General features: G+C 47.5%; 1 protein-coding gene across 3 annotated transcripts in view; it reads left to right on the forward strand.

Annotated features, from left to right (window-relative positions):
- LOC122939885 (alpha-2-macroglobulin-like) overlaps positions 1-26169 on the forward strand; it is a 191167-nt gene that overhangs the window by 11114 nt on the left and 153884 nt on the right. For all 3 annotated transcript variants that reach the window (XM_044296070.1, XM_044296071.1, XM_044296072.1), the window contains exons 2-4: positions 14187-14370; positions 14873-15035; positions 17914-17966. In XM_044296070.1, coding sequence (XP_044152005.1) covers positions 14187-14370; positions 14873-15035; positions 17914-17966 — 400 coding nt within the window. The remainder of the gene's footprint in view (positions 1-14186; positions 14371-14872; positions 15036-17913; positions 17967-26169) is intronic.

A 26169-nucleotide genomic window follows, 5' to 3' on the forward strand; every position in this document is an offset into this window, starting at 1 on the left:
GTCATAGCAGAGAATCAGGCTTCACGTCACCCAACATTGGAACAGTCCATTGGCATATATTTAGGCCCAGGCACCCAGACAGAGGAGAGGTTCATTCAACTTTGGGTTGCCTCGCAATATAATGGTAAAATGAAAATAAAAAGAGGATTGAATGAGGAAGTGCCCTGGAGTACAATAATATATGGTTAAGGGGAGGTAGTTAATGTCTAATCTGCACAAAGGATGGACAGGTCCTGTGGGATCCATGCCTGGTTCATTTTTATGAACGTCAGCTTGTCCACATTGGCTGTAGACAGGCGGCTGCGTTTGTCTGTAATGACGCCCCCTGCCGTGCTGAATACATGTTCAGACAAAACGCTGGCCGCCGGGCAGGCCAGCACCTCCAAGGCATAAAAGGCTAGCTCTGGCCACGTGGACAATTTAGAGACACAGAAGTTGAATGGGGCCGAACCATCAGTCAGTACGTGGAGGGGTGTGCACATGTACTGTTCCACCATGTTAGTGAAATGTTGCCTCCTGCTAACACGTTGCGTATCAGGTGGTGGTGCAGTTAGCTGTTTCGTCTCTGCCATGCTAACCCTGCCCTCAGAGGAGCTGGCCGTGACACAGCTGCCTTGGCGACCTCTTGCTCCTCCTCTGCCTTGGCCTTGGGCTTCCACTTGTTCCCCTGTGACATTTGGGAATGCTCTCAGTAGCGCGTCTACCAACGTGCGCTTGTACTCGCGCATCTTCCTATCACGCTCCAGTGAAGGAAGTAAGGTGGGCACATTGTCTTTATAGCGTGGATCCAGCAGGGTGGCAACCCAGTAGTCCGCACATGTTAAAATGTGGGCAACTCTGCTGTCGTTGCGCAGGCACTGCAGCATGTAGTCGCTCATGTGTGCCAGGCTGCCCAGAGGTAAGGACAAACTGTCCTCTGTGGGAGGCGTATCGTCATCGTCCTGCCTTTCCCCCCAGCCACGCACCAGTGATGGGCCCGAGCTGCGTTGGGTGCCACCCCGCTGTGACCATGCTTCATCCTCATCCTCCTCCACCTCCTCCTCATCCTCGTCCTCCTTGTCCTCCAGTAGTGGGCCCTGGCTGGCCACATTTGTACCTGGCCTCTGCTGTTGCAAAAAACCTCCCTCTGAGTCACTTCGAAGAGACTGGCCTGAAAGTGCTAAAAATAACCCCTCTTCCTCCTCCTCCTCCTCCTCCTGGGCCAGCTCCTTTTCCATCATCGCCCTAAGTGTTTTCTCAAGGAGACATAGAAGTGGTATTGTAACGCTGATAACGGCGTCATCGCCACTGGCCATGTTGGTGGAGTACTCGAAACAGCGCAACAGGGCACACAGGTCTCGCATGGAGGCCCAGTCGTTGATGGTGAAGTGGTGCTGTTCCGTAGTGCGACTGACCCGTGCGTGCTGAAGCTGAAACTCCACTATGGCCTGCTGCTGCTCGCACAGTCTGTCCAGCATGTGCAAGGTGGCGTTCCACCTGGTGGGCATGTCGCATATGAGGCGGTGAGCGGGAAGGCCGAAGTTACGCTGTAGCGCAGACAGGCGAGCAGCGGCAGGATGTGAACGCCGGAAGCGCGAACAGACGGCCCGAACTTTATGCAGCAGCTCTGACATGTCGGGGTAGTTGTGAATGAACTTCTGCACCACCAAATTCAGCACATGCGCCAGGCAAGGGATGTGCGTCAAACTGGCTAGTCCCAGAGCTGCAACGAGATTTCGCCCATTATCGCACACCACCAGGCCGGGCTTGAGGCTCACCGGCATCAACCACTCGTCGGTCTGTTGTTCTATACCCCGCCACAACTCCTGTGCGGTGTGGGGCCTGTCCCCCAAACATATGAGTTTCAGAATGGCCTGCTGACGTTTACCCCGGGCTGTGCTGAAGTTGGTGGTGAAGGTGTGTGGCTGACTGGATGAGCAGGTGGAAGAAGAGGAGGAGGAAGCCGAGTAGGAGGAGGTGGCAACAGGAGGCAAAGAATGTTGCCCTGCGATCCTTGGCGGCGGAAGGACGTGCGCCAAACAGCTCTCCGCCTGGGGCCCAGCTGCCACTACATTTACCCAGTGTGCAGTTAGGGAGATATAGCGTCCCTGGCTGTGCTTACTGGTCCACGTATCTGTGGTTAGGTGGACCTTGCCACAGATGGCATTGCGCAGTGCACACTTGATTTTATCGGATACTTGGTTGTGCAGGGAAGGCACGGCTCTCTTGGAGAAGTAGTGCCGGCTAGGAACAACATACTGTGGGACAGCAAGCGACATGAGCTGTTTGAAGCTGTCTGTGTCCACCAGCCTAAATGACAGCATTTCATAGGCCAGTAGTTTAGAAATGCTGGCATTCAGGGCCAGGGATCGAGGGTGGCTAGGTGGGAAATTACGCTTTCTCTCAAATGTTTGTGAGATGGAGAGCTGAACGCTGCCGTGTGACATGGTTGAGATGCTTGGTGACGGAGGTGGTGGTGTTGGTGGTACATCCCCTGTTTGCTGGGCGGCAGGTGCCAACATTCCTCCAGAGGCGGAGGAAGAGGCCGAGGCGGCAGCAGCAGAAGAGGCCGAGGCGGCAGCAGCAGAAGAGGCCGAGGCGGCAGCAGCAGAAGAGGTAGCAGGGGGAGCCTGAGTGACTTCCTTGTTTTTAAGGTGTTTACTCTACTGCAGTTCATGCTTTGCATGCAGGTGCCTGGTCATGCAGGTTGTGCTAAGGTTCAGAACGTTAATGCCTCGCTTCAGGCTCTGATGGCACAGCATGCAAACCACTCGGGTCTTGTCGTCAGCACATTCTTTGAAGAAGTGCCTTGCCAGGGAACTCCTTGAAGCTGCCTTTGGGGTGCTCGGTCCCAGATGGTGGCGGTCAGTAGCAGGCGGAGTCTCTTGGCAGCGGGTGTTCTGCTTTTGCCCACTGCTCCCTCTTTTGCTACGCTGTTGGCTCGGTCTCACCACTGCCTCTTCCTCCGAACTGTGAAAGTCAGTGGCACGACCTTCATTCCATGTGGGGTCTAGGACCTCATCGTCCCCTGCATCTTCTTCTACCCAGTCTTGATCCCTGACCTCCTGTTCAGTCTGCACACTGCAGAAAGACGCAGCAGTTGGCACCTGTGTTTCGTCATCATCAGAGAAATGCTGATGTGGTATTCCCATGTCCTCATCATCAGGAAATATAAGTGGCTGTGTGTCAGTGCATTCTATGTCTTCCACCGCTGGGGAAGGACTAGGTGGATGCCCTTGGGAAACCCTGCCAGCGGAGTCTTCAAACAGCATAAGAGACTGCTGCATAACTTGAGGCTCAGACAGTTTCCCTGGTATGCATGGGGGTGATGTGAGAGACTGATGGGGTTGGTTTTTAGGCGCCATCTGTGCGCTTTCTGCAGAAGACTGGGTGGGAGATAATGTAAACGTGCTGGATCCACTGTCGGCCACCCAATTGACTAATGCCTGTACCTGCTCAGGCCTTACCATCCTTAGAACGGCATTGGGCCCCACCAAATATCGCTGTAAATTATGGCGGCTACTGGGACCTGAGGTAGTTGGTACACTAGGACGTGTGGCTGTGGCAGAACGGCCACGTCCTCTCCCAGCACCAGAGGGTCCACTAACACCACCACGACCATGTCCGCGTCCTTTACTAGATGTTTTCCTCATTGTTATCGTTTACCACAACAACAAAAATATTATTTGACCCAATGTATTGAATTCAAATTCCGGCCTTTTTTTTAAAGACAACTAACACTATCTGGTAGGGATGAGCGAACTCGAACTGTATAGTTCGGGTTCGTACCGAATTTTGGGGTGTCCGTGACACAGACTCGAACCCGGACATTTTCGTAAAAGTCCGGGTTCGGGTTCGGTGTTCGTCGCTTTCTTGGCGCGTTTGTGACGCTTTCTTGGCGCTTTTTGAAAGGCTGCAAAGCAGCCAATCAACAAGCGTCATACTACTTGCCCCAAGAGGCCGTCACAGCCATGCCTACTATTGGCATGGCTGTGATTGGCCAGAGCACCATGTGACCCAGCCTCTATTTAAGCTGGAGTCACATAGCGCCGCCCGTCACTCTGCTCTGATTAGCGTAGGGAGAGGTTGCGGCTGCGACAGTAGGGCGAGATTAGGCAGATTAACTTCTCCAAAGGACTTGATTAATCGATCGATCTGCAGCTGTGGATCATTGAGCTGCTGAAATTCAATTGCTCACTGTTTTTAGGCTGCCCAGACCGTTTGTCAGTCACTTTTTTCTGGGGTGATCGGCGGCCATTTTGTGTCTTGTGCGGTGCTGCGACCAAGTGCATCCAAGCTGCGACCAAGTGCATTTAACCCTCAATGGTGTGGTTGTTTTTTGGCTAAAGCCTACATCAGGGTGAAGCTGTCACACCAAGTGCATTTAACCAGCAATAGTCTGTTTATTTTTTGGCCATATACTACATCAGGGGCAAGCTGCACCTGTCACCAAGTGCATTTAACCCTCAATGGTGTGGTTGTTTTTTGGCTAAAGCCTACATCAGGGTGAAGCTGTCACACCAAGTGCATTTAACCAGCAATAGTCTGTTAATTTTTTGGCCATATACTAAATCAGGGGCAAGCTGCGCCCGTCACCAAGTGCATTTAACCAGCAATAGTCTGTTCATTTTTTGGCCATATACTACATCAGGGGCAAGCTGCGCCCGTCACCAAGTGCATTTAACCCTCAGTAGTGTGGTTGGTCAAGCTGTCACACCAAGTGCATTTAACCAGCAATAGTGTGGTTATTTTTTGGCCATATCCCAGTCTAATTCTGTCACTAAATCCATACCGGTCACCCAGCGCCTAAATACTAGGCCTCAAATTTATATCCCGCTAAATCTGTCGTTACCGCTGTACTGTTGTGGCTGGGCAAGTTATTTAGTGTCCGTTAAAGCACATTTTTTGTTCAGGGTTGAAATACAATTCCCAATTTAGCAATTTCATAACTTAGTGGTTTCTGCTATATCAGAGCTATTTGAAATCTATCCCTAAAAGGGTATATAATATTCAAGGTGCACATAGGGTCATTCAGAATAACTTCACACACACGCTACTGTGCATTTCCAAGTCTAATTCTGTCACTAAATCCATACCGGTCACCCAGCGCCTAAATACTAGGCCTCCAATTTATATCCCGCTAAATCTGTCGTTACCGCTGTACTGTTGTGGATGGGCAAGTTATTTAGTGTCCGTCAAAGCACATTTTTTGTTCTGGGTTGAAATACAATTCCCAATTTAGCAAATTCATAACTTAGTGGTTTCTGCTATATCAGAGCTATTTGAAATCTATCCCTAAAAGGGTATATAATATTCAAGGTGCACATAGGGTCATTCAGAATAACTTCACACACACGCTACTGTGCATTTCCAAGTCTAATTCTGTCACTAAATCCATACCGGTCACCCAGCGCCTAAATACTAGGCCTCAAATTTATATCCCGCTGAATTTGAATACAATACATTGGGCCAAATAATATTTTTGTTGTTGTGGTGAACCATAACAATGAGGAAAAAATCTAGTAAGGGACGCGGACGTGGACATGGTCGTGGTGGTGTTAGTGGACCCTCTGGTGCTGGGAGAGGACGTGGCCGTTCTGCCACATCCACACGTCCTAGTGTACCAACTACCTCAGGTCCCAGTAGCCGCCAGAATTTACAGCGATATATGGTGGGGCCCAATGCCGTTCTAAGGATGGTAAGGCCTGAGCAGGTACAGGCATTAGTCAATTGGGTGGCCGACAGTGGATCCAGCACGTTCACATTATCTCCCACCCAGTCTTCTACAGAAAGCGCACAGATGGCGCCTGAAAACCAACCCCATCAGTCTGTCACATCACCCCCATGCATACCAGGGAAACTGTCTCAGCCTCAAGTTATGCAGCAGTCTCTTATGCTGTTTGAAGACTCCGCTGGCAGGGTTTCCCAAGGGCATCCACCTAGCCCTTCCCCAGCGGTGAAAGACATAGAATGCACTGACGCACAACCACTTATGTTTCCTGATGATGAGGACATGGGAATACCACCTCAGCATGTCTCTGATGATGACGAAACACAGGTGCCAACTGCTGCGTCTTTCTGCAGTGTGCAGACTGAACAGGAGGTCAGGGATCAAGACTGGGTGGAAGACGATGCAGGGGACGATGAGGTCCTAGACCCCACATGGAATGAAGGTCGTGCCACTGACTTTCACAGTTCGGAGGAAGAGGCAGTGGTGAGACCGAGCCAACAGCGTAGCAAAAGAGGGAGCAGTGGGCAAAAGCAGAACACCCGCCGCCAAGAGACTCCGCCTGCTACTGACCGCCGCCATCTGGGACCGAGCACCCCAAAGGCAGCTTCAAGGAGTTCCCTGGCATGGCACTTCTTCAAAGAATGTGCTGACGACAAGACCCGAGTGGTTTGCACGCTGTGCCATCAGAGCCTGAAGCAAGGCATTAACGTTCTGAACCTGAGCACAACCTGCATGACCAGGCACCTGCATGCAAAGCATGAACTGCAGTGGAGTAAACACCTTAAAACCAAGGAAGTCACTCAGGCTCCCCCTGCTACCTCTTCTGCTGCTGCCGCCTCGGCCTCTTCCTCTGCCTCTGGAGGAACGTTGGCACCTGCCGCCCAGCAAACAGGGGATGTACCACCAACACCACCACCACCTCCGTCACCAAGCGTCTCAACCATGTCACACGGCAGCGTTCAGCTCTCCACCTCACAAACATTTGAGAGAAAGCGTAAATTCCCACCTAGCCACCCTCGATCCCTGGCCCTGAATGCCAGCATTTCTAAACTACTGGCCTATGAAATGCTGTCATTTAGGCTGGTGGACACAGACAGCTTCAAACAGCTCATGTCGCTTGCTGTCCGACAGTATGTTGTTCCCAGCCGCCACTACTTCTCCAAGAGAGCCGTGCCTTCCCTGCACAACCAAGTATCCGATAAAATCAAGAGTGCACTGCGCAACGCCATCTGTAGCAAGGTCCACCTAACCACAGATACGTGGACCAGTAAGCACGGCCAGGGACGCTATATCTCCCTAACTGCACACTGGGTAAATGTAGTGGCAGCTGGGCCCCAGGCGGAGAGCTGTTTAGCGCACGTCCTTCCGCCGCCAAGGATCGCAGGGCAACATTCTTTGCCTCCTGTTGCCACCTCCTCCTTCTCGGCTTCCTCCTCTTCTTCTTCCACCTGCTCATCCAGTCAGCCACACACCTTCACCACCAACTTCAGCACAGCCCGGGGTAAACGTCAGCAGGCCATTCTGAAACTCATATGTTTGGGGGACAGGCCCCACACCGCACAGGAGTTGTGGCGGGGTATAGAACAACAGACCGACGAGTGGTTGCTGCCGGTGAGCCTCAAGCCCGGCCTGGTGGTGTGTGATAATGGGCGAAATCTCGTTGCAGCTCTGGGACTAGCCAATTTGACGCACATCCCTTGCTTGGCGCATGTGCTGAATTTGGTGGTGCAGAAGTTCATTCACAACTACCCCGACATGTCAGAGCTGCTGCATAAAGTGCGGGCCGTCTGTTTGCGCTTCCGGCGTTCACATCCTGCTGCTGCTCGCCTGTCTGCGCTACAGCGCAACTTCGGCCTTCCCGCTCACCGCCTCATATGCGACGTGCCCACCAGGTGGAACTCCACCTTGCACATGCTGGACAGACTGTGCGAGCAGCAGCAGGCCATAGTGGAGTTTCAGCTGCAGCACGCACGGGTCAGTCGCACTACAGAACAGCACCACTTCACCACCAATGACTGGGCCTCCATGCGAGACCTGTGTGCCCTGTTGCGCTGTTTCGAGTACTCCACCAACATGGCCAGTGGCGATGACGCCGTTATCAGCGTTACAATACCACTTCTATGTCTCCTTGAGAAAACACTTAGGGCGATGATGGAAGAGGAGGTGGCCCAGGAGTGGGAGGAGGAGGAGGAGGAAGAGGGGTCATTTTTAGCACTTTCAGGCCAGTCTCTTCGAAGTGACTCAGAGGGAGGTTTTTGGCAACAGCAGAGGCCAGGTACAAATGTGGCCAGACAGGGCCCACTACTGGAGGACGAGGAGGACGAGGATGAGGAGGAGGTGGAGGAGGATGAGGATGAAGCATGGTCACAGCGGGGTGGCACCCAACGCAGTTCGGGTCCATCACTGGTGCGTGGCTGGGGGGAAAGGCAGGACAATGACGATACGCCTCCCACAGAGGACAGCTTGTCCTTACCCCTGGGCAGCCTGGCACACATGAGCGACTACATGCTGCAGTGCCTGCGCAACGACAGCAGAGTTGCCCACATTTTAACCTGTGCGGACTACTGGGTTGCCACCCTGCTGGATCCACGCTACAAAGACAATGTGCCCACCTTACTTCCTGCACTGGAGCGTGATAGGAAGATGCGCGAGTACAAGCGCACGTTGGTAGACGCGCTACTGAGAGCATTCCCAAATGTCACAGGGGAACAAGTGGAAGCCCAAGGCCAAGGCAGAGGAGGAGCAAGAGGTCGCCAAGGCAGCTGTGTCACGGCCAGCTCCTCTGAGGGCAGGGTTAGCAAGGCAGAGATGTGGAAAACTTTTGTCAACACGCCACAGCTAACTGCACCACCACCTGATACGCAACGTTTTAGCAGGAGGCAACATTTCACTAACATGGTGGAACAGTACGTGTGCACACCCCTCCACGTACTGACTGATGGTTCGGCCCCATTCAACTTCTGGGTCTCTAAATTGTCCACGTGGCCAGAGCTAGCCTTTTATGCCTTGGAGGTGCTGGCCTGCCCGGCGGCCAGCATTTTGTCTGAACGTGTATTCAGCACGGCAGGGGGCGTCATTACAGACAAACGCAGCCGCCTGTCTACAGCCAATGTGGACAAGCTGACGTTCATAAAAATGAACCAGGCATGGATCCCACAGGGCCTGTCCGTCCCTTGTGCAGATTAGACATTAACTACCTCCCCTTAACCATATATTATTGTACTCCAGGGCACTTCCTCATTCAATCCTATTTTTATTTTCATTTTACCATTATATTGCGAGGCTACCCAAAGTTGAATGAACCTCTCCTCTGTCTGGGTGCCGGGGCCTAAATATATGCCAATGGACTGTTCCAATGTTGGGTGACGTGAAGCCTGATTCTCTGCTATGACATGCAGACTGATTCTCTGCTGACATGAAGCCAGAATGTCTGTTACGGGACCTCTCTCCTCTGCCTGGGTGCTGGGCCTAAATTTATGAAAATGGACTCTTACAGTGGTGGGTGACGTGAAGCCTGATTCTCTGCTATGACATGCAGACTAATTCTCTGCTGACATGAAGCCAGATTGTCTGTTACGGGACCTCTCTCCTCTGCCTGGGTGCTGGGCCTAAATTTATGAAAATGGACTGTTACAGTGGTGGGTGACGTGAAGCCTGATTCTCTGCTATGACATGAAGACTGATTCTCTGCTGACATGAAGCCAGAATGTCTGTTACGGGACCTCTCTCCTCTGCCTGGGTGCTGGGCCTAAATTTATGAAAATGGACTCTTACAGTGGTGGGTGACGTGAAGCCTGATTCTCTGCTATGACATGAAGACTGATTCTCTGCTATGACATGAAGACTGATTCTCTGCTGACATGAAGCCAGATTGTCTGTTACGGGACCTCTCTCCTCTGCCTGGGTGCTGGGCCTAAATTTATGACAATGGACTGTTGCAGTGGTGGCTGACGTGAAGCCTGATTCTCTGCTATGACATGCAGACTGATTCTCTGCTGACATGAAGCCAGATCCTCTGTTACGGGACCTCTCTCCTCTGCCTGGGTGCTGGGCCTAAATTTATGAAAATGGACTGTTGCAGTGGTGGGTGACGTGAATCCTGATTCTCTGCTATGATATGAAGACTGATTCTCTGCTGACATGAAGCCAGATCCTCTGTTACGGGACCTCTCTCCTCTGCCTGGGTGCTGGGCCTAAATATCTGACAATGGACTGTTGCATTGGTGGCTGACGTGAAGCCTGATTCTCTGCTATGACATGCAGACTAATTCTCTGCTGACATGCAGCCAGATTGTCTGTTACGGGACCTCTCTCCTCTGCCTGGGTGCTGGGCCTAAATTTATGAAAATGGACTGTTGCAGTGGTGGGTGACGTGAAGCCTGATTCTCTGCTATGACATGAAGACTGATTCTCTGCTGATATGAAGCCAGATTGTCTGTTACGGGACCTCTCTCCTCTGCCTGGTGCTGGGCCTAAATTTATGAAAATGGACTCTTACAGTGGTGGGTTACGTGAAGCCTGATTCTCTGCTATGACATGAAGACTGATTCTCTGCTGACATGAAGCCAGATTGTCTGTTACGGGACCTCTCTCCTCTGCCTGGGTGCTGGGCCTAAATTTATGAAAATGGACTCTTACAGTGGTGGGTGACGTGAAGCCTGATTCTCTGCTATGACATGAAGACTGATTCTCTGCTATGACATGAAGACTGATTCTCTGCTGACATGAAGCCAGATTGTCTGTTACGGGACCTCTCTCCTCTGCCTGGGTGCTGGGCCTAAATTTATGACAATGGACTGTTGCAGTGGTGGTTGACGTGAAGCCTGATTCTCTGCTATGACATGCAGACTGATTCTCTGCTGACATGAAGCCAGATCCTCTGTTACGGGACCTCTCTCCTCTGCCTGGGTGCTGGGCCTAAATTTATGAAAATGGACTGTTGCAGTGGTGGGTGACGTGAAGCCTGATTCTCTGCTATGATATGAAGACTGATTCTCTGCTGACATGAAGCCAGGTCCTCTGTTACGGGACCTCTCTCCTCTGCCTGGGTGCTGGGCCTAAATATCTGACAATGGACTGTTGCATTGGTGGCTGACGTGAAGCCTGATTCTCTGCTATGACATGCAGACTAATTCTCTGCTGACATGAAGCCAGATTGTCTGTTACGGGACCTCTCTCCTCTGCCTGGGTGCTGGGCCTAAATTTATGAAAATGGACTCTTACAGTGGTGGGTGACGTGAAGCCTGATTCTCTGCTATGACATGAAGACTGATTCTCTGCTGACATGAAGCCAGATCCTCTGTTACGGGACCTCTCTCCTCTGCCTGGGTGCTGGGCCTAAATATCTGAGAATGGACTGTTCCAGTGGTGGGTGACGGGAAGCCAGATTCTCTGCTATGGGACCTCTCTCCAATAGATTTTGGTTAGTTTTTATTTATTTAATTTTTATTTTAATTCATTTCCCTATCCACATTTGTTTGCAGGGGATTTACCTACATGTTGCTGCCTTTTGCAGCCCTCTAGCCCTTTCCTGGGCTGTTTTACAGCCGTTTTAGTGCCGAAAAGTTCGGGTCCCCATTGACTTCAATGGGGTTCGGGTTCGGGACGAAGTTCGGATCGGGTTCGGATCCCGAACCCGAACATTTTCGGGAAGTTCGGCCGAACTTCTCGAACCCGAACATCCAGGTGTTCGCTCAACTCTACTATCTGGCTATCTATTTAGGTACCGTATTACACTAATACAGGCACAGCAGTAACGACAGATTTAGCTGGATATAAATTTGAGGCCTATTATTTAGGCGCTGGGTGACAGGTATAGGTTTACTGACAGAATTAGACTTGGAAATGCACAGTAGCGTGTGTGTGAAGTTATTCAGAATGACCCTATGTGCACCTTAATTCTGATATACCCTTTTAGGGATAGATTTAAAATAGCTCTGATACAGCAGAAACCACTAAATTAGGAAATTGCTAAATTGGGAATTGTATTTCAACCCAGAACAAAAACTGTGCTTTGACGGACACTAAATAACTTGACCAGCCACAGCAGTAACGACACATTTAGCTGGATATAAATTTGAGGCCTAGTATTTAGGTGCTGGGTTACAGGTATAGGTTTACTGACAGAATTAGACTTGGAAATGCACAGTAGCGTGTGTGTGAAGTTATTCAGAATTACCCTATGTGCACCTTGAATCTGATATACCCTTTTAGGGATAGATTTAAAATAGCTCTGATACAGCAGAAACCACTAAATTAAGAAATTGCTAAATTGGGAATTGTATTTCAACCCAGAACAAAAAATGTGCTTTGACGGACACTAAATAACTTGACCAGCCACAGCAGTAACGACAGATTTAGCTGGATATAAATTTGAGGCCTAGTATTTAGGCGCTGGGTGACAGGTATAGGTTTACTGACAGAATTAGACTTGGAAATGCACAGTAGCGTGTGTGTGAAGTTATTCAGAATGACCCTATGTGCACCTTGAATCTGATATACCCTTTTAGGGATAGATTTAAAATAGCTCTGATACAGCAGAAACCACTAAATTATGAAATTGCTAAATTGGGAATTGTATTTCAACCCAGAACAAAAAATGTGCTTTGACGGACACTAAATAACTTGACCAGCCACAGCAGTAACGACAGATTTAGCTGGATATAAATTTGAGGCCTAGTATTTAGGCGCTGGGTGACAGGTATACGTTTACTGACAGAATTAGACTTGGAAATGCACAGTAGCGTGTGTGTGAAGTTATTCAGAATGACCCTATGTGCACCTTGAATCTGATATACCCTTTTAGGGATAGATTTAAAATAGCTCTGATACAGCAGAAACCACTAAAATAGGAAATTGCTAAATTGGGAATTGTATTTCAACCCAGAACAAAAAATGTGCTTTGACAGACACTAAATAACTTGACCAGCCACAGCAGTAATGACAGATTTAGCTGGATATAAATTTGAGGCCTATTATTTAGCCGCTGGGTGACAGGTATACGTTTACTGACAGAATTAGACTTGGATATGGCCAAAAAATAACCACACTATTGATGGTTAAATGCACTTGGTGTGACAGCTTGACCAACCACACTATTGAGGGTTAAATGCACTTGGTGACAGGCTCAGCTTGCCCCTGATGTAGTATTTAGCCAAAAAATAACCAGACTATTGATGGTTAAATGCACTTGGTGTGACAGCTTGACCCTGATGTAGGATTTAGCCAAAAAACAACCACACCATTGAGGGTTAAATGCACTTGGTGACAGGCTCAGCTTGCCCCTGATGTAGTATATGGCCAAAAAATAACCAGACTATTGATGGTTAAATGCACTTGGTGTGACAGCTTGACCCTGATGTAGGATTTAGCCAAAAAACAACCACACCATTGAGGGTTAAATGCACTTGGTGACAGATTGCCCCTGATGTAGTATATAGCCAAAAACTAACCAGACTATTGATGGTTAAATGCACTTGGTGTGACAGCTTGACCCTGATGTAGGATTTAGCCAAAAAACAACCACACCATTGAGGGTTAAATGCACTTGGTGACAACTTGCCCCTGATGTAGTATATGGCCAAAAAATAACCAGACTATTGATGGTTAAATGCACTTGGTGTGACAGCTTGACCCTGATGTAGGATTTAGCCAAAAAACAACCACACCATTGAGGGTTAAATGCACTTGGTGACAGGCTCAGCTTGCCCCTGATGTAATATATGGCCAAAAAATAACCACACTATTGCTGGTTAAATGCACTTGGTGTGACAGCTTGACCCTGATGTAGGATTTAGCCAAAAAACAACCACACCATTGAGGGTTAAATGCACTTGGTGGCAGCTTGTGCTGGCGCACCACAAGACACAAAATGGCCACGATCACCCCAGAAAAAAGGGACTGAAAAACGCTCTGGGCAGCCTAAAAACAGTGAGCAATTCAATAGCAGCAGTTCAATTATTCACAGCTGCAGATCGATCTCTGAATGAAGTCTTTTGGAGGAGTTAATCACTGCCTAATCTCGCCCTAACGTCGCGGCTGCAACCTCTCCCTCTGCTGTTCAAAGCAGAGTGACGTGCGGCGCTACGTGACTCCAGCTTAAATAGAGGCTGGGTCACATGGTGCTCTGGCCAATTACAGCCATGCCAATAGTAGGCATGGCTGTGACGGCCTCTTGGGGCAAGTAGTATGACGCTTGTTGATTGGCTGCTTTGCAGCCTTTCAAAAGGCGCCAAGAAAGCGACGAACACCGAACCCGAACCCGGACTTTTTCGAAAATGTCCGATTCCGTGTCATGGACACCCCAAAATTCGGTACGAACCCGAACTATACAGTTCGGGTTCGCTCATCCCTAATCAGGGGCTCTTGGATTGATTTTAGCAGCTATTTTACTTTTACTGATTTTTAAATCTGCCCATGGACCAGGTATAATTGCATTATATATCTAATATTAGTCCTCTTTTCCATTTCTATCCAGGCGCTATGCCGTCATCTTTCCCTCAGAAGTCTATTCAAAACAATCTGAACTTGTCTGTCTACACATGGTGGGCATGGTGGGAGAAACCAGTGTGCAGTTGGTCTTACAAAAGGCGACCAGTAACATAACACTCTTTGAAAGCAATCTTCAGGAAAACACTTATTTCCACTGCATTCCCTTCAAGGTAACATTTTCAAGTAAATTCTCATTTCTTAGGCTTGATTCGCATTTGTATTTAGGCCTTCTGGTACTTCTGAGCAGATAATAGCACTATTCTCGCCATAAAAATATAAACTCCAATGGACCCCCATCAATGCAATGTATTAAGATTTAACTGTATCTGCTAAAAAAAATATGGCATAGCGGTCAATGGTTGAGATCATTTGCAAATTTCCCTCACTTTTTAATTTATTGCATTAATAGATTGCAAATGTGAATTACGCTTCACCCTGTTGCATGGAACCAAATGCAAAATCAGTTTTTTTCAGTATTTGGAGCCAAACTTTAGTTAAAAACCTATTGCAAAGGTCAAGTGAATACAGTGCTTACTCATACAGTTGGTATTATTTATTTTTAAGGCTATGCAAATCTTATTGCAAGTAAGTTTCTAATTAGTATTAGGACGAGGTATGCAGTAATCCTAACTGCAACTGTATCTGCATCTATAATTTGTGGACTGTTTATAGGTTCCGAAGCCGTCAGAAGGCAATGAAGAAGTGGCTACAATTCATGCTGCAATTAACCATGCTGGCAATTCAATTTACAAAAAAAGTAAACTTCTTCTAAAGGGCAAACGAGCAGCAACCTTTATCCAGACAGACAAAGCCATCTATAAACCCGGGCAGACTGGTAATTGTGGTTTAATATACACTATTTTCACTTTATCAAATGAAAATTGAATTTTAAAAGTTCTCATTTTCCTTCTGCATTTAGTTTTTTGAGCATCTTTTTGCAAATACAATCTGTGGTGAAAGGTGACTATCTTTGTAAGCCTATTTTTCACTAGTCCTGAGTTACATCCAGCTTCGGACTATCCTATCAGAGATGTGCCATGATAATAGACTTCAAAGGTCCAGCAAGAGACAACTGTTATGGGCAATGTGGGTGGAAGCATTGTGTCAACGAACTGGTTTGATTTTGGGCTAAATCTGAGGCTACTATCCTGCAGTCCCCTGGTATTCATCCTTTAACCCCTATACAGGGATGTAGATTTCACTGCAGGTGATCCAACAGACCGCAACCTTATTAAGTAGTCCCGGTGTGGTTGACAGCTGCTGACCCACGGTTGCCAGAGACACCAGTGCAAAGCACTGAGGGATCAGGCAAGACTTGTAGTCAGTAGAAAGCCAAGTTGGGGGCAAGCAGAGTTCGTGTGAAGTCAAAAGGTCAGGGCAGGCAGCACAGTCAGAGTACAGTGATGTGGCATAGTTCAGGCCAGGCGGCAGAGGGTCAGAATCCAGTAAACGGGCAGAAATCAGGACATGGGCAGATAAGCTGATATAACATCTTTTGCAGGATCTAGAAACAGGGAAAGGTGCCTTAAGTATCCACAGGTTTCTAGCTATTGGCTGGGGAAGGTTAGGATGCACACTGGTCCTTTAAACTCCGGATAGCCTGTGCCCCATACGTGAGAAGTGGAGAGAACAGGTAGACCAGCGTAGGCTGCAACAGGGGACACAGAACTCCGGCAGCAGGACCTGATCCTGGAGGGCAGAGGAGGACCAGCGGGAACCAGCAGGCAGAGACAGCAGCGCCAGTAGTGTACGTAGGCCAATGTCAGGGCCTGCCGAGAGGAGCAGGATGGCATGGGGTGCCAATATAACAACAAACTTAATCAGAGCTGACTTGAGAGATACTAGGGTTTATTTCTTATGTGTAAATTTACAAATAACTTATTTTACATTATTAACAATTTGCTCTGAGCAGCAAATAAAAGTGGAGCATTTAAGATGATACAGTGGTTTTTTTATGGTCCGTGCTGAGATTTGGAAAGAGTGCAACTTTCATTAGATAAGTGTGTCTTCTTTATTCAGGCCCTACCACAATAATTAGCTTGAAGGGCTGAATATCTGATACCTTCTCACTCATCTGAGGGACAAGACAGGGTTGACCTGTCTCTATGCTGCTCTTCGCTTTGGTGATGGAGCCTTTGCCTATTTTAATAGAAAACTACTTAAACATCATGGGGTTCGGAGTGAGGAGAAGAGAAGACAAAATATCCTCGTATACTAGTGATTTACTTTTATTCATTAAAGATCCTAGTAATATGTTTGAGCATGTTAAGCCAGAAGTTCAGGAATGTGGTTGTACTCTCAACTGGCAATAAATTGGTCAGTATCCATGCACATTTCTTCAGATAATATCAATGTAGAATGACAATTTTTTATTTTTTTTAAAAAGGGCTCATAAAAAAAAAAAAATATTAAGAAAGTGTCACTGACAGATTCCCAGCCATTCATGTGTTGATACTTGGTGTGTACCCCTGGTCTTTACTTAGTGATCCCCTCCAAAAAAACCAGAAAATGCCAGCAGAACTAATCACTGGCATTTCCTGGGTGTTGAGATAGGACCAGAAAGTAGAGACCAGCGGGTACCAGGTGAGCAGTGTGTAATGTATGTATAACTTTTGATGCAGATTTATCTTAATCACATTTTTTCAACAACCATAAATTGACTAGAAAAAAATGATATTTAATTATAATTATAAATAGATTTTCAATTCAAAAGCAAAATGTTACAGTGCAGGAGCAGATGAGCAGATTGATGTATAATCATTTTCATAGTGACAGATTCCCTTTAAAAAAAACCTTAGTGACCACCCATACGTGTTTTTACTGACTTAAAAAAAGGGGGTTTTAGCTAAACGTCTGGCTTTAATCAATCATTACATGTACTTAAAATGGTGCATTAAAAACTATAACTTGTCCTGCAAAAAAATAAGACCTCATACAAGTACATTTATGAAAAAAGTTCTAGCTCTTGGAATGCAATTTAAAAAAAATGTGCTTGGTCACTAAGGGGTTATAAAGGGCATCTGTCATCAGATTTGTACCTATGAATTTCAATAAAAATACAGAGGGCACAGCAATTAGGTTAAGAGAGAGCAGGGACTCTTGGAGTAATGGCAACCCTCCATTGTTCCTAGAGGCTCATTTGCATACATAAAAAAACATCATTTTTTCAGCAATGCGGGCACATATGAACATGGGACCAACGCAGATGCTTTCATTTGCCAAGCGCTCATGCAACAGGCCAGCCAGATGTCATTTCAATTGTGTCAAAGGAGTGCCTACGGATCCATCAGTGGGGACTGGGAACTTAAAGTGGCCCTGGAAAAAATACTAAAAGTGCCCTGTTTTGTAGTTGGGTCCAAATTAATAGAAGGTAGGGCCAGCAATACCATATTGTGGCACATTATATCACCCTAACAGAGCCAAAATCACAAAATACTGCCAGCAGCACAAAATACATCTCCAGAAACTTCCACTGGCTGGACCCCTGGGCTTCGGCCCAACGGAGTATTTCCCTGTAAAGTCTATGGTCAATACGCCCCTGGGATCCATAATGTGCTTGCTTGCTTCTATACCAGAATTATGTCATCATGCTGCGAGATCTTCAGTAATTATATAATTTCAGGGTAAAGAATACACCTAAAATTATATGGAGGCGTATAAAAATCTACTTTGAATATTCTAAACATTCCTATTTGCATTTTTTTTTCTAACAGTAAAATTCAGAGTTGTCTCACTGGATGAGAATTTCCAACCAGGAAAGAACCAGGTAAGATGGAATGAACCTAGAGCTGTAATATCATTTGCACAGATGGCCGTGGGTGTGAAAAGACAAAAGATGCTTTTTAGGGTCAAATGTAAAATGTTTGTGGTCTTTTGTGGACTCAACTTAAAAATTAGCAGTTAAATAACCAAATCAACAATAACCAGTCCATTATCTGTCAGAAAACTATGGTCACAATCTAGAACCACAGCCAGCAAAGAAACTTCTACCAGCCTTCCTAATCACTATAGATGGTAGGAAGCTAAGGGTTCTCCTAGGTTCTTTTCCACCAGCCACTGCTAGACCAGATGAACTTGGCTGCTAACGGCTGAGGTTAAGTTTGCTGAGTAAGGTAGCAGAAAACTGGTGTAAGGTTACTAGAAGCAGGCCTACCAAAATGACTGGTGAGCATCCAGTAGTAGACCATCGGGTCAGAATCAGGAGTGATGGATAGTACCAAAACAGTGTACAAGGAGCTAATCCAGAAACTGGCCACAGTTAGAATACCAGGAGAATCAGTACAAGCCAATTCAGCAGACAACAGATTGATCTAGAAGACAAGCCACAGTAAGATTACCTGGAATTCTGATGCAGTTGTAATGAATAGCACAAAGCACAGGAACCAGGATAACAAAATCCCAGGCAACTCAACTGCCAATCATTGAGTAGCAGACTTAAATCCACTGCCTAGTTCTAGGATTGGGTGCTGAACCTGAATGGTTTGGCTTACTCGACCAGCTAGGGCTTTACTGGTAGGCATGGCAAACCTCTTAGCACAGCCATGCACAGTATCTTGGCTGGATAAACTATTGTCATTATCTCTCCCCATTGTTATCAACTGATTTTAACAGCAAAACCTTACAAAACTGCATACTAATATACCTAGATAAGTATAGGGTTAGATCTTGCAACAAAGATTGCCAGGCACTAAGGCATAAAATAAATGAAAGGTCAATCTGTGAATTTTGCTTTTTTTTTTGTCTGTATGCATTTTATTTATTTATTTTTACTTTTTTTAATAGTGTTTATTTAACACTTTTTAAGTTAATACAACAATCCTAAAGGGAAAACAATTCTGCATGGCACAGTCACTCGCGTAAGCAAGTCCACACAAATCCATCATTATCATATTTCACGACAGTAAGAAACATAAGTGCAGCTTTATTACAGAGCATCACTGTCATCACAATGTGAAATCAGCACTCACTCACACCGCATCCACACTCTCATACACACTCTTGGGTAGTGCAGTCCCAACCACCAATAACCTCAAGCCGTGCCCTCTGCTTGCACCCACAAGCCCCAGATTTTGTCAAATCGATCAGGCACTCCCTGTAATGACCGGCAACACACACAGGGAGGAAAACAGGGAAAGCCCTGCACAAGGGAGAGGGAAAGGTGGTGACCCCTAACTCACCTTGCAGCTGGTACCTGCCTGCCCTGACGTCCCTAGACGGGTTCCTCACCCGTGCGGCGATCACGTGCCTAAACCCTGGCTTTCCCTGAAATGAGCCCTAGATAATGAACGGGCCGGTGGGATCGCTAGTCCTCACCACTGCACTAAGAGGGAAACACCAGGGAGAGGACAGACAAACACAGACAAACACAAACACCCAGGTGGGCGGCAACAATTGTCCACAAAGGTCCAACAGGGATCCAGAGGGTAGCGTTCTAAGGCAACACTCAGAGAACGCAGCAACACAGCTCCAGTGGGTCAGAATAGATGTCCAGGCAGGAAGCTCTATATCTGGCAACCAGAGAAGTGTGAGAGGGGAATATAAGGAGGATTGGGAGTGCTGGACAAGGAACAGCTGAGAGAAGGAGCTACGGATCCCTGAGTGAGCCAAAAGGGTTTGTAAAGCAAACCCAGAAAGCTACAATAAGGAAACTTCCCTATCTGACAGAGCGTGCAGCCAACCGCTGCGACCTCCTGACCCCGGGTACAACGGAGTCAGGCGTGGCTCTTGACACCCTCGTGACAGTACCCCCTTCTCTACGAGGGGCCTCCGGACACTCAGGACCAGGTCTCTCAGGATGAGAGGCATGAAAAATCTGAACTAGCCTGTCGGCGTTTACCTCAGACGCAGGAACCCACATTCTTTCCTCGGGACCGTAACCTCTCCAGTGCACCAGATATTGGAGAGAGCGGCGGACCCAACGAGAGTCAATAATTTTGGATATCTGAAATTCCAAACTACCATCCATGACAACAGGAGGGGGTGGCAGCGGTGACGGTTCTAGAGGTGGAACATATTTTTTGAGTAACGACTTATGAAAGACATTATGGATTTTAAAAGTCTGAGGTAACTCCAGGCGAAAAGCCACGGGGTTGATGATGGCTACAATCTTGTAAGGACCAATAAACCTAGGACCCAGTTTCCAAGAGGGAACCTTCAACTTGATATTCCTTGTAGACAACCACACATAGTCATTCACTCCTAGGTCCGGACCTGGCGACCGTCTCTTATCAGCCATGCATTTGTATTTACCTCCCATATTTTTCAAGTTAGCTTGCACCTTCTGCCATACTGATGAAAGAGATGACGAAAACCGTTCCTCTTCGGGAACCCCAGAAGACCCCCCTTCTTTGAAAGTACAGAATTGGGGATGAAAACCATATGCACCAAGAAAAGGTGACTTGCCAGTGGATTCCTGACGGCGATTATTTATGGCAAACTCAGCTAACGGTAAATATGATGACCACAACTCTTGGTTTTCAGACACAAAACATCTTAGATATGTCTCCAGGTTTTGGTTGGTACGCTCAGTCTGTCCATTCGACTGAGGATGGAAAGCTGAGGAAAAGGACAAGTGAACCCCTAAACGGGAACAAAAAGCTTTCCAAAATTTAGAAATAAACTGGGTTCCCCGGTCCGAAACAACATCGGAGGGGACCCCGTGAAGCTTCACGATCTCACTGACGAATACCTGAGCAAGAGTTTTAGCATTAGGTAGTGCGGGTAACGCAATAAAGTGTGCCATTTTGCTAAACCTGTCCACTACTACCAAAATCACTGTTTTACCCGCAGACAAAGGTAAGTCAGTGATAAAATCCATAGACAGATGTGTCCATGGTCTATTGGGAATGACGAGTGGTAATAGAGACCCTGCAGGACGTGTATGTGAAACTTTTGCGCGCGCACAGGTAGAACAAGAAGACACAAAATCCAATACATCCTGACGCAACCTTGGCCACCAAAAACGACGAGACAATAGCTCTAAGGTTGCTTTACTACCCGGGTGCCCAGCAAGTGCCGAATTATGATGTTCCTTTAATAATTCGAGACGTAGGTTCAACGGTACAAACAACTTCTCTGAAGGGCAAGAGACCGGGGCGTCCCCCTGGGCCTCTAACACCTTCCCCTCCAAGGCAGAGTGTACCGCAGAGACAACTACTCCTCTTTGTAGAATGGGTACCGGATCACTCACATTACCCCCTCCAGGGAAACAACGAGATAGTGCATCAGCCTTGGTATTCTTTACCCCAGGACGATAGGTAATCACAAAGTTAAACCTGGTAAAAAATAGCGACCACCTAGCCTGTCTAGGGGTGAGACGCTTAGCTGATTCGAGGTACAGCAGATTTTTGTGGTCCGTAAACACAGTGACGGGGTGGACTGCCCCCTCTAAAAAGTGACGCCACTCCTCAAACGCAAGTTAAATAGCTAACAGTTCCCTATTGCCAATATCGTAGTTGTGTTCCGCTGCAGATAGTTTTTTAGAAAAGAAAGCACAAGGACGCCATTTGCCAGGAGACGGACCCTGAGACAGCACAGCCCCCACTCCCACCTCTGATGCATCGACTTCAACAATAAAAGGCTGAGAGACATCAGGTTGGACTAGTACAGGTGCTGAGGTAAACCTCTCTTTTAGAGAGGAAAAAGCAACTTTAGCGGCGTCAGACCATTTAGAAAAATCAGTCCCCTTCCTAGTCATGTCAGTAAGGGGTTTTACGATCACCGAATAGTTTTTAATGAATTTCCTATAGAAATTCGCAAAGCCCAAGAACCGTTGTAGTGCTTTGAGGTTCTCAGGAAGATCCCAATCCAAAATTGCCTGGACCTTCCTAGGATCCATACGGAAACCTGACGCAGATAAATAATAACCTAGGAATTGTATCTCCTGAACGGCAAAAACACATTTTTCAATTTTAGCATATAATTCATTCGTCCGTAGGACCTGTAGTACTTGTCTGACATGCTCCTCATGTGTTTTCAGATCAGACGAATAAATTAAGATATCATCTAGGTATATTACCACAAACCTGCCGATTAGATGACTAAAAATGTCATTAACGAAATGTTGAAAGACGGCAGGAGCATTGGTCAGGCCGAAAGGCATAACTAGATTTTCATAATGCCCCTCAGGGGTGTTAAAAGCTGTCTTCCACTCATCCCCCTCCTTGATACGAATCAGATTGTAGGCCCCCCTAAGATCGAGTTTGGAGAACCACCTAGCACCCGCAATCTGGTTAAACAGGTCAGGAATGAGAGGAAGAGGGTATGGGTCTCGGATGGTTATCCGATTTAATTCACGAAAATCTAGGCAAGGACGCAGGCCCCCATCTTTCTTTTTAACAAAGAAAAACCCTGCAGCCACGGGTGAAGAAGAGGGTCTGATGTGTCCCTTAGCCAAACTCTCGGAGATATAATCCTTCATGGCTTGTCTCTCTGGACCTGAAAGATTATATAACCTGGTCTTGGGTAATTTTGCGCCGGGAATGAGGTTAACCGGGCAATCATAAGGACGATGAGGTGGTAACTTCTGACAACCCTTTTCAGAAAAAACGTCCTCAAAGTCCGAAACAAATGTAGGTAGGGTAGTTATGGAGGCGACTAAGCAATTGCTATTTAAGCAATTTTCTCTGCACGGCTCACTCCACTCCAATATCTCCCTGGCCTGCCAATCCACCACTGGATTGTGCGCTACCAACCAGGGTAGGCCCAGCACCACCGGAGTGGGAAGCCCCTCCAGAACATAACATGAAAGCATCTCGTTATGGTGGTCCCCTACCCGAAGGTGTAAATTATGAACGATGTGGGTGAGGTTTCTCTGAGACAGAGGAGCAGAATCTATAGCAAATATGGGAATAGGTCTCTGCAGCGTACAGAGAGACAAACCCATAGTGCGGGCAAAATGGGCATCTATCAAATTTACCCCTGCTCCACTGTCTAGAAAGAAAGAAACAGTCTCTGTCTTATCACCAAAAACAATAACCGCTGGCAACAAAAATTGCGATGTACGTATGGAGGAAACGTATACCCCCCGGCTGACATCCTCCACACAGCCTGGGGTTAGTAGTTTTCCGACGGTTTTTTTGTTTCTGAGGAAAGAAGGACAGATGTTAATGAAATGACCCCTCTCCCCACAAAAAAAACAACCCCCACGCCTACGGCGAACCTCAGGAGGATGGACCTGACGAGTAGTTCCTCCTAGCTGCATAGGCTCGTCTATGTCCGTACAGACTAACTGCTGCTTGGGAGGGGTTATCAATGGCTCCGGTTTTTTCAACCTGTCCCTAAGGCGTCTATCTATACGGATAGAAAGGGACATAACTGCATCAAGGGAAAAGGGGGTCTCATACAATGCAAGCGCATCCTTAACCCTTTCGGATAACCCAGAGCAGAACTGACTCCTGAGAGCCGCGTCGTTCCATTGGGTATCCGTAGCCCACCTACGGAAGTCAGAGCAATACTCCTCTACCGGCCGCTCTCCTTGTAGGAGTCTCCGTAATTTTGATTCAGCCAGTGCGACTCGGTCAGGGTCGTCATATATGAGACCCAAGGCCCCGAAAAACTCATCCACTGACCGAAGAGCCTGGGAATCAGTAGGTAAAGAGAACGCCCAGGACTGCGGGTCCCCCTGCAGCAGGGAAATAACAACACCCACCCGCTGTTCTTCATTACCAGAGGAGTAAGGACGCAGTTTAAAGTATAGTTTACAGGCCTCACGGAACGTCAAAAACTTGTCCCTTCCCCCAGAAAATCTGTCAGGGAGAGGGACCTTGGGTTCCGCAACAACCTGGTTACCAGTAGCAACCGCTGGGCTTGCGGTCTGTTGTAATTGCTGCTGTTGCTGGAGGACCGACGCCTTCAATCCTGCCACCTCCAAAGACAGGCCACGAAATTGTTCGGACAGAGCAGCAATTGGATCCATACTGGATTCTAAGTAGGTAAAAAAAATATTTTTTTTTTTTTTTTTTTTACCTGCACAAAAATAAGGGCCAGATATAATGTAATGACCGGCAACACACACAGGGAGGAAAACAGGGAAAGCCCTGCACAAGGGAGAGGGAAAGGTGGTGACCCCTAACTCACCTTGCAGCTGGTACCTGCCTGCCCTGACGTCCCTAGACGGGTTCCTCACCCGTGCGGCGATCACGTGCCTAAACCCTGGCTTTCCCTGAAATGAGCCCTAGATAATGAACGGGCCGGTGGGATAGCTAGTCCTCACCACTGCACTAAGAGGGAAACACCAGGGAGAGGACAGACAAACACAGACAAACACAAACACCCAGGTGGACGGCAACAATTGTCCACAAAGGTCCAACAGGGATCCAGAGGGTAGCGTTCTAAGGCAACACTCAGAGAACGCAGCAACACAGCTCCAGTGGGTCAGAATAGATGTCCAGGCAGGAAGCTCTATATCTGGCAACCAGAGAAGTGTGAGAGGGGAATATAAGGAGGATTGGGAGTGCTGGACAAGGAACAGCTGAGAGAAGGAGCTACGGATCCCTGAGTGAGCCAAAAGGGTTTGTAAAGCAAACCCAGAAAGCTACAATAAGGAAACTTCCCTATCTGACAGAGCGTGCAGCCAACCGCTGCGACCTCCTGACCCCGGGTACAACGGAGTCAGGCGTGGCTCTTGACACCCTCGTGACACTCCCCTTGCTTCATATGTCAATTTGTACATCTGAAGATCTTTGTTTATAAGGTGCACCCACTGGTCCACCGTAGGGCACTTGGGCGGTTTCCAGTTCAAAAGTATGTTCTTCCTGCCATAAAACATTAACAGTCGTAGCAATGCTCTACTATACTTGGATGGAGTCGCCTCAGATACTAGCCCCATAACACATACCACTGGATCACAAATCCCCGGTAGCCCCAACTTGACATTAATGAAATTGCACACCCCCTTCCAGTATATTTGCATTATCGGACACAGCCACACCATATGAAAAAAGGAACCCCTGGCTTCCCCACACCTGTCGCACCCAGGGTTTGGTATTTGTTGCATCTGGTAAAGACGCATCGGGGTCAGATATACCCTATGTATCCATTTAACCTGAATGAGCTGATCCCGAGCGCTTATAACAGACTTCCTCCACCCCAGACGCCACTCCTCCAAATGAGAGTCTTCCAACCCTGGGATATCCGCTGACCATTTAACAAATGATCGCTGGATAGGGGACTCTTGCATCTTAATAATTTCAACATAAAAGGAAGAAATTGGCTTGTGCGGTTGCTCCCTCCTGGCTATTGATTCCAGTGGACCACACTCTAAGTTCAGAGTCAAAGATTGAAACAGCTTTTCACAAGCATGTCTTAACTGGAGGAAGCGGTAAAAACTCGTCTGAGGTAACAGGAAGTCCGATCGTAGACTCTCAAAGGAGCGAAAAACCCCTTCCTGGAACAGCTGTGTTAAATACTTAAGACCTTTCCGAGGCCAAAATTCAAAATCTGAAAGGTGTAAGAGCTCGGGGAGGTGCTTATTACGCCACAGTGGGATATACGGGGACCAGGTTTCTCCTGTTTGATTATCCATATGTGTATCCACAAACCTCACCCAAGCCTCCATAACCGTCACCATAGCTTCCGTATATCTCCTAGGCTCCAGAGCCCCGCCTCCCCTATGCACCAGGTTCGTCAGGGCTTCATATGACCCAACTAGTGCCGCCTCCAACACCACCGCTGGATTGTTGGCATCAGCCCTAATCCACCAGGATGAATACATCAAGCGTGTCGCTATGTAATAAACATACATATCTGGAAGTTGCAATCCCCCTTGTAAGTAGGAGGCTTTCAGTGTCTTTCTTGCTATTCTTGGGGTCTGGTGACACCACAGGAATCGAGACATGACTGAGTCTAAGGCATCAAAATGGGACTTAGGGATCCTTACTGGTGCTGCTCTATACACATACAATAGTTTAGGCCTACCATTTCAAGGGAAGATTTTCCCAAGCTTCCAACTTACGTGTGACATATTCCAT

The sequence above is a fragment of the Bufo gargarizans genome, chromosome 6 (assembly GCF_014858855.1).
Source record: "Bufo gargarizans isolate SCDJY-AF-19 chromosome 6, ASM1485885v1, whole genome shotgun sequence".
NCBI classification, from domain to species: domain Eukaryota; kingdom Metazoa; phylum Chordata; class Amphibia; order Anura; family Bufonidae; genus Bufo; species Bufo gargarizans.